The sequence below is a fragment of the Diplotaxodon limnothrissa genome, linkage group LG15 (genome assembly GCF_057381915.1).
Source record: "Diplotaxodon limnothrissa isolate DT_005_m linkage group LG15, D_limnothrissa_male_GT1.1, whole genome shotgun sequence".
Lineage (NCBI taxonomy): Eukaryota > Metazoa > Chordata > Actinopteri > Cichliformes > Cichlidae > Diplotaxodon > Diplotaxodon limnothrissa.
Window position 1 is genome coordinate 9,061,461 of NC_140610.1, and position 15,090 is coordinate 9,076,550.

The 15,090-nt window shown below is 41.7% G+C and overlaps 1 protein-coding gene across 2 annotated transcripts in view; it reads left to right on the top strand.

Annotated features, from left to right (window-relative positions):
* The first annotated feature begins 800 nt into the window (after positions 1–800).
* The window catches only part of eya4 (EYA transcriptional coactivator and phosphatase 4), a 50,886-nt gene continuing 36,596 nt past the window's right edge, over positions 801–15,090 (top strand). For both annotated transcript variants that reach the window (XM_085373046.1, XM_085373047.1), the window contains exons 1-2: positions 801–1,132; positions 4,829–4,889. In XM_085373046.1, the coding sequence (XP_085229172.1) occupies positions 4,857–4,889 (33 nt within the window). In that variant the 5' untranslated portion in view covers positions 801–1,132; positions 4,829–4,856. The remainder of the gene's footprint in view (positions 1,133–4,828; positions 4,890–15,090) is intronic.

A 15,090-nucleotide genomic window follows, 5' to 3' on the forward strand; every position in this document is an offset into this window, starting at 1 on the left:
GTGTGTGTGTGTGTGTGTGGGAGTCTGTGTGGGCATGCGTGTGTGAACATTAACAGGATCTCTAAAGCAACAATCAGCGATCAGTCAGAGTGGTCGCTGACATCACGATCTTAAATAAATGACAGCATGGTAAAAGAGCGCTGATCCGAAGCCAGCGGGGCCCAACAGTTGGAGAATCTATAAGCCATAACAAACAATATTTCAAATAAACAGACCCCATGGCCAAGCCTGTCATCTTTCTGGGGCGTCTCCAAAACAGTCCTGTCTGACTTTACTCTCATGCTGTTTTCTGTTTGTTTTTTCGTTGCATCTCCAGCGTGTTTTCTGGCATCGTTGTCCTCTGTCTGATCCCCTGCCTGTAACTGTATACAGATTAACCACCACATTTTCCTTTGACGTGTTTGCATAAGTTTGCATTTTTGCCTTTCATGTTTACATATGTACTGTGTATTTTTAAAAAGCTGGCTTTCTATGGATGTTGTTTTTGAATATAAAAATACAGTAAAAAGTCTATATATACTTTTGCTATACAAATTTTTTTCTGAATCCTTTATAATACTGGATTAATGGACTAATTGGAGACCAGATAGATAGATTGATAGCTAGATGTTTTTGCTCCTGTGGGATATATAAAACTGTGAGCACATCATTTGGGCCAAACTATTAATAAGAAATCATTTTGGTCCCCTCCACCCCACCCCACTCTGAACCCCATTACTTCTTTGGACTCTTGCCCGGTAGTATCCGCATGGCAGCTGGACGCATGCGCAGGAGCAATCTTCAATAATGTCCCATGCCTCTGAACTGCCTGGTGCTCAAACTTGGACGCGGACTGAAAATAATGTTGTTTCCCGCGGGGGCGAGCGTTCCGGTCACCGAAAGCGAGCCTCGGGACTCGTGTTTGAGTTTGTAAAATTGTTTTAAGGACTCTGAATAACTCATCGGCTTGTTTTTGGACTCTTGCTGATAATGGCAAGCAGTAGCTGAGTGTTTTGATCCCGGTCAGTGACAGCCTGCAGACGGCAGGGAGAGCTGTGTGGCGATCACGCAGTACTTGATTATGAGCGCTCGCAAGAAGTGAAGAGAATCTGGGAGCTGATTTCTCGCTGGGACGACAATAGGTTTAACACAGGTATGTTTAAACTAGTTTGTGTTTTCCCCAGACGGCTGTGGCTTTATTATTAGACACTTAAATTGTAGGTCAGGTGGCAGAAGCGAGAAAACTGTCATAGTTTTGTTGAGTTTGATTAATTCCGATTTAAAAACATTTATATGAAAGAAAAACAACAACAATTCAGTAAAATGTATCAGTAACATTAAAATGAATTATCCTCCATCAAAGAGTGATAGACTCTGTCCAGTTTTATATAATATTATTATTAATATAAGTCTTTACTTTACGTTATTGTTGTTGTAAGGCCAGTGCATGCCTGTTAATAACGCTGATGTGTTAAGTGTGTGTTCTCCGACTTCATCCCAGCCCCGGAATCACGGCACACCGATAGATTACCTGATATTAAACAAGTGGACAAATAATAATAATAATAAAGATTTAGTGGTTGCTGTAATTTTTTGCTGAAACATGGCAATAAATGAACAGACAATTACGTCAGATCCTTCCCCGTAAAACTGAATAGTTGTGCAAAAGGGTTTTCTTATTAAAAAGAAAAGAATGATAAAATTACAGTGATTATTTTTTGGTGGTTATTGGTCACACATCAGTCTTTAACTGCAGGTCAGTGCGGTCCATCCTTTTTTCCCCTCTCAGTTTGTGGACACGTGAAGGAGTTTAGTCCCCTTGGTGTCCCCTCAGTTCTCAGTCTTCATCCCTCCGCGTGTCCATGGCTTTTTCTCTCCATCTCGGCTCTCATCCCACGTGGAGTTTGTGTTTATATTTGATATGTAGGAAATGGGAATCTTATACCACTGCCGGGCTCTCAGGGCTTGAATGGCCCCCGGCTATTGGCCTGCCTCTAACAACATGACAAGTTACACGCCGACTCAAAATCTGATAGGGGCCTACTGCGCCGTAATCCATACAGATTAGATTTCACATTAAGGGCTCATACTTAAACAACGCGCATTAATGCGCAAGATTTAGAGTGTGGAGAATTTTTGGAAAATTGTAAACTCCTGCACTGGCCTTCTATCTCATTTTACATTACGGCTCGGTCTAAGGATGATAATCCCACCAGAAATGTGAAATATTTAGGATTAAATATTTTAATGCAGCCAAAGGGGATTTTTAGCGGGTGTTGGCGTTTGCTAGAATATTTACATTTTTTGTTTAAATGTTTTTTTGGTTCTTTGTAATATCGGTTAATTAGAGGCCACCTTAAGGCATTAAATAATCCCGTATATAAACTGTATTTAACACGTCACATTTGTTTCTATTTATTCATTTTATTTTTCCTCTAGTGGGAGAACTCTAAGAGTATCCGTTTCATTATCTGGAAACTGTTTTATGTTGTTTAACCCTGACCCGAAACGGGGAGGGCTGCAAAACACACTGTTTTATCCCTTTTAAAATGACCAGAATAAAGAACAGCATCGCACTCTTACATTTTCCAAATCTTTTTTTGTACTTAAAAAAATGAACTCGTATATGCATATCGCATTGTTTATAGAAATGTTGCGTTAGGCCTAAACCTGCCTAGCATAAAATATTTTATTCTGATATGAAGATTTGAGTCTTCATATCAGAATAAAATATTGTATTTTTATTTATTTGTTTATTTTAACTTTTTAGGTTAAAAGCAAATGTAAATATTGACCATTTAAACGTCAGAGGCCTTAGGGGTTTTTTTTGGGGGGGGGGGGGAGGGGGGTGTAAACAGTTTAAATTTTGCACAGACTAATCCTTAACTGGTAATCTTGGAAACTGCTCGTGTCATTTAAAGATCGATAGCTGCATATAAGCGATTGCTAAGACAGCGAGGTTAAACTCAAATTTAACATATGATTTTTCCCTGCAGCCACTCCGACCTGCAGCAGTCTGCGGTTTGTTCAACATTCTCCTTCCTTCGGCTTTTATAGCGTGAAATTACCGCGGTGTAGCTATTTGGTCCACTTTCTAACCCTCTGCCGTCCCATATGTGTTTCTTATGTCGCTGTCAATAGCCATAGTGAGAAATATAATTCTCTCTTCTGGGACGCCGAAGGAAATGGCAGGCACTATTGATTCCCTGTTTAGTGTCAGGTAACTGCTGGGTGGGTTTTAGGGCCGTGCAGGGCAGCTGGGGCAGATAGACAGCATCATTTAATAAGAATTAGTTCTGACATAAAAAAAAAAAAAAAAAGATCCCCTTTTAATCAGCAAAACTCCTTGTGGCTTATTTGTGCTATACTTTAATATAAAAAAAAAACAACAACTAAGGAAAACTAAGACAAATGCTCCATTACAAGCATGAAGTAAACTTTGCTCTTTGTGGGTTTACTGCCCATCACGTTTCCGCTAAAGAAGAATAAATCATGAAGGGAAGGGTGAAACCCAGCCAGATCGAATAGAAGGCTGATTATGTCCTCCACAAAGGTGAGAGAGAGAGGGCGGGAGGGAGGGAGAGGGTGGGGGTTGAGGGAAGCAGGGAGGCTTGGGCACAAATCAATTCACCTGAGAGACGCATTATTGTCTTCGGTTTCAGGCTAGGAGGAGCTGAGCGCTATGAAAAATTAAAAGGATGCCAGTTAGTTTAAAGGATCGAGCCAGAAAACTCCACAGTGCACACACATGCAAACACACTCGGCAACAAAACACTGCGCAGACTGAAGAACAACTTGGAGTGCCCCAATTTTGTGCTCATACCTGTCCATATTTTGGGAAAAACATTTTAGACCCTGATCAGTCTTTGTGGTAAAAGTAAACAAATCCCTTGTATCTGTCTTTTAGAAAGAGCAACACACTTGTATGCACATTGTAGTATTCACGATTACAGTCAAAAAGTGTTACAGTAAAATAAAAAGTGTATTTTGATGGAGAACTTGAGATAGGTACAGTTAGTGGCACTCTTTACCACATTGCTGGGAACAACAGATCTAATGACAGGGAGGACCTTTGTGTTTGCAGGTTGTGTGTGTGTGTTTTTGCAGCTTATTCTTTTTTCTGACGCCTTTTGCGCAACATACCAGAAAGGAGCCATTCAGTGTCACCCTGTTGGGATAATGGCACCTTTTTCCATTGTTTTGTTTTGTTTTTTTGCAGTCCTTTGTTGCCGCGTCACTCCGTGCATGACAGTAGCGACAACAAGACGAGGACGCATTGTAGCTTCTGTCCTCATCTGGCTGATCGCAACGCCTCATCTTCGCTTAACTTGTAGACAATCACCTCAGGCTTCTCCGAACTCCTCCGCCAACCTGTCTCCTGTCTAGTATTAATAGGGTCACTCACTATCTTCGTGCGCTAGCCAGCCACTGTGTCTGTGGTCCAGAGGCAGCCAAGCGGCCCTATCACTTACACTTCTCCATTTTCATTGTTGATATTTACTTCTGCAATTATCTCTCCACTTCACCCTCGGCTGAAGATGATATGCTGAAGTTAACGCTGTCGCTTCCCTCCTTCGCTCTCCTGTTGCTCACACATAAACGCAGTGACTGAAGGGCTAACCGACAGATGCACACACACGTACAAAGTAACTTAAATGCTGAACCGTGCGCGATTTCATTCACGATATAAGCCATGAAACTCCCAGAAGAGTGGTTTGTTTTTGCTGGGATTTTGGTGGAAAACATCTCAGTCTATCAGATGATCTTGTTTACTTTTAAGTAAACAAAGCGTCACTTTTAGGCTTCTGACATCTATTTTATTTCCCTATTTTCTTTTTTGGCTTTCAAGTGTGTGGCAGATCAAAGCCAGAGGAGCCATGGAGGCCTCACAGGACCTCAGCGAACAGATGGTGAGTTAAAGGCTACTGTATGTAAGTGTGTGTGGCTGAGCGAGTAAGTATACCTTGTATCGGCCACACAAGTGTGAGGAATGGGTGCATTAGAGACATACATTGTGTGTGTGTGTGTGTCCAGGCTAATACACAGCAGCTGTGTTTCAGTGAGCGTACAGTAACCATATGGCACCAGTCAGAGTGAATGAGACTTCAGGAGAAACAATGTTGGGCATAGATGTCAATTTAACAATCATGTGTGTGAATTTTGTGAGCCGAAGTGTGTAACGCAATTCAAATCACTCATTAAATTGAAAAAGGAGGTAATTTTTATCTTTATCTTTTACATTTCAGTCACACACTGACACAGACACACAAACGCACACACACACCACACTTGAGCCTGAGGGTTTGTGAGCGTCCCAGGACAGCGGGCCATCTCTGCGTCACGTCAGCGCAGCGTCCCAGTTCTGCTTGTTTAAAGATCAGGCCGTATTGTTGGGAAAATGATTTTGGCGGCGAGCGAGGGCCACTCGCATTTCAAAGTCGTTAGTCAGCCACCAGAACAGGTGTAATTTCATCTTCTTCTCCTCCTCCATGAAGCAGCGTTCTCTCTCCCTCCCTCTCTCTGACCTGCCAGCCTCGACAGTAATAATAGCGCAAAGTGGGACAGAGCCCACGAAGTATGTTGTTTTTTTTTTTTCCCCCCCGACTTTTTGTGCTGCTCTGTTAGCCTCACTTCAGGTTGGATTACAGGCGGACCCCAGCGGAGTACATGTCACTCATACATAAAATGCACGCGCACACACGCACAGACACGCACACTAAAGAACACAAAAACACAGAAATAAAGAGAGAACAGAGAAAAACATCCATCTTGTCTTGCCGCTATCGCGACATCAAATATTGATGTGCATATTCCACAGTTACTTCACCTACTTTAAATAGGGCAGTGATATCATCTATAAGTGAATTTGAGCTGCGGCTCAAAGACATTGATTAATTGTTCGTGTTGGAAATGAGATATCGGAGCAAGGACAGAGATTTTTATTAGTTCGATGGTTTTATAGGCTCAGATTTGTGACTTCTAAAATGTTCAGGCTCAGCATTTTCTGTAAAGGGGCCAAAGCTTACTTTGTAACTTGGACAACCGGAGAATTCAGGTGTGTTGGTATTTAGGAAACTCGGTATATGGTTTTCACATGTGGACATAGCTAAAATCAATACAGGTCAATATAATAGCCCTGCACTAACACTACTTTCAGTTATTGGCAAAATTGAGTGATATTTGGGGTCATTAGTTCCAGTTCTAACACCCGACAGTATGCTGTAACTGTACTTAAGGACTGAGACTGAATTACTATAAGGTGGCCACTGTTTTCAGATATATGGCTAAACTTTGAACTGCAGTCTAATTTCAAAGGTTTATCAAAAAGATAAAGAAAACTGCAGTTTCATCTGAAACTGTTAAAACAGCTGACATATGCCATTTTTTCCTTTTAAAAACGGTTCAAAATATGTCAACCTCAAATACATTCAACCTCTTTTTCAAGGCTTTAAATGGAAATTTAATTTGCAGCTTTGCTCGTATTGTTTCAGTCTGATTACAGCTGAACCTTTAAACCTTTGATTCTAAGTATGAATGACAGCTTTAACATCTGACTGAACATTTTAAATTATAAACTTATCCTATACTTGTAAAAAAATTTTCAAGCTTTCCTTTTGGTTTTAGTCTTTAAACTAAAATTGGCTAATTCTTTCCCCGCACTCCTTCATTGAAATAGGCGTGTCTCGGGTGACTAAGAAAACAACTCAGACCTCACACACAAGGTTTCGGGGAGTTGTCTGTTGATATTTAATACCCCCACTCCTCCTCTTTACCCTTTAAAGTACCCTTACTTCCTCCACCCCGCCCTTTTCCCACCACATCCATCGCACGTCATCTGGGTTATGGTCAGGCGTCCTCTCTGGCCGCCTGCCTGTCGAGAGCCAGCCTGCCGTCTGGGGTCCTCTGGGAGCGCTAGAAAGGAGCCTGAGATGGCGCTTGCAATGGTTCGCTCCGAAGCGCTGCTTACAGCTTCTTGAGGTGTTTCGCTTCACCTGTTGTCGCATATTTTGTTTCGCTTTGGAGAAAAGCTGTTGTTTTTAGGTGATGCTCTGTGAGATGATGTCGACGAATACAACGATTTGTATTTGAATTCAGCTGTGAACATTAAGGAGATTGGATTGACAGATCAGCGTCAGTCATTCAGTGCACACACAGAAAACAGAAAACGCATGCAAACTCCACACACAGTCTCAAGAGCTCCTGATCCAACAGACCTCCAATTGAAGTCTCCAGTCTTTGGCTTGGTGGAGGTGGAAGCAGTGAGAGATGGGGGAGCAGGAGCATTTGTTGACCCTAGGGAGCTTTGCAGGATTTAAAATGTTGAGCCACCTGAAGGGAAAAAAAGTAAGAGAGATGGAGAAGAAAGAAAAAGCGTCTGAAACATGAGGGGAAAGGGTTCTTTTAGCTTTAGCCTTTTCCTCTGGTGCACTGGGAGAGGCCCCTAGTATGGCAGCTGTCCTAGTGTGTGTGCATGTGCGTGAGACACAGAGCGAGAGACCAAGTAGGAGAAGGAAAGGGGTCAGGTTGCACCCCTCTTTCACCCCTACAACCCCATACAGACACATTCACACAAACTTACATGCAGCAGCAGTAGCTTAATATGACTACAGCCCAACCCTGATTGCTAAGATTGCACTGGCGTCATAGATGGCCGTTTCAAAATCTGCCCGGCAACGGGACAGATCACTGAAGTGTAGAGTGTAACAGCTACCCCACTGGCATCCCTCTGGTAGGCTGGCATCCTAGCTGGGGCACCGAGGGGCACTTCAATTTCAGCTTGGTGTACAGTGCTTCTCGTAAGATTTATGTGTAGCTGACAGCTGAGTGTTGCTGAGTGAGTCTTCTCTCTCTGTGCAAGAAACGCTGCAGATTATTTTGATCAGCACAGGAGAAGGCAGAGGAGTAGGGAGAGCAGGATATGAAATATGGCATGCACAATGTAGACAATAAATGCTAAATGATATTAAACTGCATGCAGTTGCAGAGAAACCGTGACAAGAAAACCAAGCAAATGAGAGCAGATTTAGAAAATCATAGCATAATAGCAGGAGTTATGATAGTTTTAAGATTGCATGCAGAAGAATGCTCAGAATTTCAATATGTACATATATTTAATTAAAGGAATGCCTTTCAAGGACCGACAAACTCTGAGCCTCCATCCCAAAGTTTATATTAATGTAGTATTCAGGTTGACTAAACATTATATTGTTAAAGCTACAAACTTTAGCATGAGCCCAATATGGTAAGTGCTTACAATTTTAGCGGGAAATGCTAGTTTTTGGCCAATGAGTTAAATTGGGCTTATCATGGCAACACCGTTTGATCTAAATGGTGCGTGTGGGGGGGAAAAATTCACTGAAAAGTGTGTTAAACAGTTGGACACATGTTTCATCTCTAAAGGACTTCTTTCCCCAGTCACTAAATCACCCATCAGCACCTGAACCGCTAAATAAGCTAAACCTGTTGTTGCACTGGTGCAACAATGGATAAGACTCACAACAGATTCCCAACAGCTCCACCCATGTGGCGATGCATAGTTGCGCGTTACTGTAATAAAGATGTAGGGAAGTGCACAGCACAGTGTTTTTCCTTGGCTTAGTGCATCCATAACATGAATCGTCCTGGTGCTGCACATTGTTATTATTTAAGATGTGTGAAACAACCAAAACATCTGTCTTTCGCCAAAAGCCCTTCAGTCCATGCTTTGGTACAGATAATTTATAACTCGTATATGAGAATAGAGTGAGAGTCTGTCTGGCCAGAGAAAGGCAGCTAGGTGTGAGGTCAGCGGGTCACAGACAGTCCCTGAGCCACTCAAAGCCTGACAGAGTCAAAGCCCCCAAAACAGACTGGAGAATCCATCTAGAAGCCAGAGCAAGTGGCGTGGGTTTTCTAGAAGAACACACCAGACAGGAAACCACATGATATGTGTGCTTTAGTGTCTGGTGTGTGAGAGTACGAGTGTGTAGGTGTTTCTTTCTCTGTTATATGCATATACTCTCTGTGGTGTGGGTTGGCTGAGGTCATCTGAGTGGAGACTGTCTAATACTGTGGCCATGCTTGTTTAATGGAAGTCAATCAGGGCTATGTATTTCTTGCCAAGACTCATCACTTTATTGATTACTCTGAGACTTCTCAAGAAAATCCCTATATTGCCAGATGTGACATTTTAACATAGTTGGTTATTATTTCTTTCTTTTCTTTTTTTTGTAACTGACGTGCTGAACTGATGCTTTGAATTTGCTCCGTAAAGATAAAACACGTTTAAAATGTAAAAGCATAACCCCAAGAAGAAGTCATTATTAAAATAGTAAAACATTTTCTTCTTTGTTTGCAGTAACTTCCATAAATAGAGCCGTCGATATAGCCCACCTTTTGTTCGGCCCCAACTTCTGGCTAATGCTCATCTGCCATTGGTTCCAAAAAGAGGAGCATATTTCCTCATTTTGCTGGGAAGGAAATGAAATTGCAACAATTGTGCTTTGGTAACGGAGGAACCTTCTGCCTCGCCTGCCGCAAGAACTTCCTCTGTTGCTCTGCTGGGAGATTGGATTTCTTTCTCTGCAGCAGCGCAGAATCAGAAAGGTGGGAGAGAGGGGTCGGCGAGGCTGTGACCTGTGTCTCTGTGCTGACTTGACTATTGCTACAACTAATGGCTGTTTTCATTATCTGCCACTTTGTTTCTTGTTTTAAGCAGAGATTAATGCCTTATATTATTAGTGTTCATAGTCATGAGCATGGTCAAGTCACATATTTTAAAAAATCCATTTAAAACCAAAAGATCTTCAGTTTTTCATCGAATCTGACAGTTTGGAATTGGAATTTTGCACTTGTGTGCAATTCATGCTTTCCTGTCTCTTAAGAGTATTCCTTCCTGAATACATTAAAATAATATTGATATTAATTTCTTACATGTTTGTGCTTTGTATTTGGTGCTGGTGTTAGCCTAAAGTTCTGCATGGAGTAGAACAATGACTGGATACACTGAAAGTAAAAAAATTATTTATTAATCTTAATATTCATGAAAGACTTTTTGGTTTTGGTTTTTTGCGACCACATCTGAACTGCATCATTGCAGCAGTGATATCCAAAGAGAAAAATGAAGTCTTTTTTTTTGTTGTTGTTGTTGTTTTTGGTTTTGTCGTGTTTTTCTTCTTCTTCTTCTTCTTCTTCTTCTTCTTCTTCTTCTTCTTTTTTTTTTTTTTTTTTGCTCCATGTCCTTGATTTTTTTTTCCTTTTCTTCGATCTGTCTGACTGACTGTCTGTCCCACCTTCTCTTTCCCCGCCGGCCTTCCCGCCTCTTCGTCTCTCTCTGTGTCTCTCTGGCTACAGAGTGATGATTCAGGCCCTATTGTGAAGTCAGCAATCCGATACAGAGCAAGCCCAAGAGCGAGGGTGGGGGGGGAGGGAGGAGGGGGTGGATGGAAGGATAGAGAGAGGGAGAGAGCAGGGGGGGATGAGAAACAGGATTATGGGTGTTCTCGTAGCGGCGTCCGTGCTATTGCGAGCCCTAGGCGGTTTGGCACCCTTACCTGTCCTCTTCTTTACCTGTTGCTCTCATTCTCCAAGTTCACTCTGTAGTCTACGTGTCTCTCCTTCTTTGTTTTCCTTTATCTTTATCCTCCTCACACCCACCGAACTCCTCACTGACCTTTTTTTCTTTTTTCTTTTTTTTAAGCTCCTTGACCATCTTTTTTTTTTTTTTTTTTTTACACTTACATACTCTCTCTCCCCTCAATCTGTCTTCCTTTTTTGTAGACATCTGGTATTGTGAGTGATTTTATTAGGAAGTTGATATGAAGTGTTTCGAGGCCTGGTATGATGGAACAGCTTGCCACTTCTGAGACATTTAACTCCTGTTCGCTCTCCGTGGTGCATAGGCCAGCCGTAACTTCTAATAATCAGCCGCATAAAGAATCCACGAGCAGATGGTGTTTGCATGTGTGGGTGTGTGCGAGAGAGACCATACCTTTCTCTGCACTGAAAGTCTCTCCTTGTGTCCCTTTTTTTTTTTTAAGGATATCTACCTTATGTTGTACCTCTCGCATGCATGCACACTGTGATGTCATGAGCAGCATTATTTAACAGGCAGCTGGGAGGCCATTCATCATTTAATTAAAAGCGTCTGAAAGGGATCTGAGGCCTAATGAGATTAGCTTTAATTATTGATGCCGCTGCTGCTGCTGCCCCACACACACACCACCTCCAGTGATGACCACCACAGATATTTAGACCGTCTAGTCTTTCAGCCTTAACACAAGTAGTTGCATGCACATTTTTTTTGCTTTTCAGTTCTTTTCTTCCCTACCTGATGTCTTCCCAGACCCACGCACATCCCATTGATATTTGTTTCCCTTTGGGATGTCAAGGTGCTTTGGAGGGGGGGGGCTACGGTATGAAGACCAAGCAGGGGGTGCGGTAGCTGTGGTCAGGTTGGCGATGGGGGTGTTGCTTGAGGCTGGTGTTGAGTTTCTTTAGGTCTCGCACACCAGCAGAGAACTTGCTGCTTTATTTTTTTCCCCTTAGTTTCATCGCTTTCATACATATCAGTGGATTTATTTTGGATCCATTCTGTTAAGTCCTTGGTTTTCATACTGTAGCCTGGGCAGAAGGTAATATTTTGTATGGCTTGTGATAACAACTTACTTCATGTCACACTATGAAACATTAGTATAGAACCAGACCCAGACAGCATTTTCTTCCACTCTGGCTGTAGCTTATCATAGCAGGCCAAACCTTTTTAACTTTAACAAGGATCTGGTGTCGCCTTTATTAATCGTTGAAGAACACTATTAGGTACACCTTGCTAGTGTCAGGTTGGACCACCAAATGTTTTCAGGATGGCCATAATTCCTCATGAAATAGATTCAAAAAGGTGTTGGAAACATTTCTCAGAGATTTACGTCATGTTGATATGAGAGCATCAAACAATTGCTGCAGATTTATCAACCTCACATCCATGATGTGATTCTCCTGTTCTTCCACATCCCAAAGGCGCTCTATTGGATTGCGATCCGGTGACTGTGGAGGCCATTTGAGTGCAGTGAACTCAATGTCATGTTCAAGAAATGAATTTGAAATTCTTTGAACTTTGTGACGTGGTGTGTTATCCTGCTGCAAGTAGCCATGAGAAGATGGGTACACTGTAGTTATAAAGAGAGCAAAAATAACAGTCAGCTAAAATATCAGCTAGGCTGTGATCATGCTCAGTTGGTACTAGAAGGCTCAGTGTGCTAAGAAAATATCCCCCACACTATTACACCAGCACCACCCTGAACTTCTGGTACAAGACAGGATGGATCCATGCTTTCACGTTGTGTACCCCAAATTCTGAGCCTAACATCCGAACGTTGCAGCAGAAAATGAGATTCATCAGACCGGGCAAAGTTTTTCTAATCTTCAGTTGTCCAATTTTCATGAGCCAGTGTGAAAAGTAGGCTCCGTTTCCTGTTCTTTGCTGTCAGGAGTGGGGTCTTTTATTACTGTAGTCTATCTGCTTTATCATGTTGTCCATTCACAGATGTTTTTATGCATGGTTGTAATGACTAGTTAAGTTCCAAGGCATTCTCCTCTGACCTCTGGCATCAACAAGACATTTTCACCCGAACATCTGTAACTCACTGGATATTTTCTCTTTATTGGGCCATTCTCAGTAAAGCCTCGGGATGGTTGTCCCGGTTCGACCAAGTCTAGATGACTTGGGCCGCAATCACATGTTGTTCAGATAATAAAAACTCTGAAGACCTCTGCCCTTTAAAAACCTCTTTTTATTTTCTGTTTAAAATGTAATTTATAATTAAAATTCAATCTATCTGTCCAAGGTCATGACGCGAGAGAAAGGATCACCAGTATGTTTAAATAGAACACCATTAAAAAAATGTAAAAGTGGAATATTGGCCAGGTAAAATGGTTCCAAGTTAGGCAGATTGCTTGATCAAGGCTTTTAGAACAACTTATAACACCACGGTCCAGAAAAGTCTTCTCACTTACTTTTAAGCTTAATCTGTGAAAACTCATATTCCTTCTCTTTCACCTCAAGGCTTTTACATTCATATCACACTTCCCAGGAGTTTCATATATTGTAGTCATAATTTTTACGACTGCATCGTGGGGTCTAAACCAGCGATTTATGGGGATAAAGCTAATGCAGGTGGGGAAAAGATGACAAAAGAAAAATTATTGCATGAAAATTACTTATATTACCTTGCATGCAGGGAAATTTGCAAATTAGTTTGCCATTGTGCTGAATTTTCTTTTAATAAAATTTAACATTGGTCCTTTAAACAGCATACTAAATCGCAATGCAGCGCAGATATGGGAGTCACTTAATGACGCATACGTTATGTTGTCATTTAGATCAATTAAGGGTCACTGATTAATCATTATGTCTGAAAAAGGTTAACCAACAGTCGATTAAATAGCATTTTAAATTATACTGATCCTTCCAGTTCATTGTCCACTCATCTGACCTACTGTCAGACTTTCAAGAACTTCATATTAAGGTGTTTGTTCTGGAGTGTGGTTCTATACCACTAAGTAGTTGAGTGATGTGCTCAGTATGTGTGTGTGTCCGTGCACGCAGTCAGCCATGGAGTGGTTTAAGTTTCTCCCAGTTGTTTTTTTTAATCACTCTCATCAGATTAGCTGAGCAGGGCCAGTTGAGGCCAAACGCACTATTAACAACCCAGAACCAGTGTACACACACACACACACACACACACACACACACACACACACACACACATCCATCACTGACTTTTCATTTGTCTCCACTGAGTAAAGCTGCATTAAATCGTGTCTGTGATCCGTCACTCCCTTAGACAATGAGGAGCCAATTTAAATAGGCGACATGAAGACCACCAGCACGGTGAGCAGCATGGAGATTGGTCTGTTCCCCTCTGTAGCTCTTCCTCCCCCAAACACGTGGATTTACTACCGCAGTTCGACTGAAGAAAAACAAACGCTTGGGACTTCAGGATTAGTAAGATGCACTAATGATATCTGCGGTTTTGCTTAAACATAAACGCCCAGAATTTATACTGTGATAAGACTTAAATGGAAAAAGAAAAACAGTTTTACTGTAAAAGTGTGACTTTTATCAGCGAGCCGAATGGAACAAAAACTAGATCCACGAGGCGGGCGATAGTCATTGATTCCTTGTAGGCAGCCCACTTAGCCTTTAGTGGCTCATTCTGACCTTTGTCAGCAAGCTTGTTAGAAAGAAGAAATAATAAAAAAAAAAAACAACTTGTTTTTTATGTATTTTTATATTTTAAAAAAGTCCCAGTTTACCTTTGGAGACGCTGATAACAGAACAGCTTAGAACACAGTATTGTGCAACATTTTGCTGGCTTCATTTTTATTTGTATTTAACTGTTTATATTTTTAAATGTCTTTAATTGATTAGCATAATGTAGCTACTGCTTGTTGTAACAATAACTATTTATTTGGTGAAATCTTTCACTGCGATTAGTTATGCTGTCCAACTTCATCATATTAGTACAAATATATTCTCCTGGCATGGTTTGCTGAAGACATCGCAAGTCACTCGGTGTTGTGAGTTAGGCTCTCTTTCTATGTAGTAAAAGTTGTGAACATCACCAGGCTGGCAAATTTATGTAAGCATGGCCAGGTGAAGCGAAGTATACCTGGCTAGAAAGACATGGAGGGAGAGAGAGTGAGAGAGGTTTTCGGAGAGTACCTATTTCACCCAAACACCTCCTCCTTCTCCCTGCTCCACAAACTGTTCTCTCCTTTCACTCCCTCACTTTTTTCCCCTCCTTTATAGCTTCCTACTACACCTGAAAAAGGGGCATTTTTGGAGGCATAAAGAGAGGGATAGATTTACACCTCCCCAGGCTTGGGGAACTGTGGGGTGTAGGAGGAGGGAGGGCTGGAGGGTGGAGGCTCGGCACAATGTATTTTACATGAAAGGAAGGGGATAGAGTTACCATCCCGATAACCACTCATACAAACGTGGAGAGCAGAGAGCTTTGAGCAGGGGACAGGTAAACGGGTGACTCTGTGTGTGTGCATATGCGTGCACGAGGGGAAAATGCAGAGTATAGATCGAGATGAAGCTTGTGTTTGTGTGGTGATCAACATTCTTCA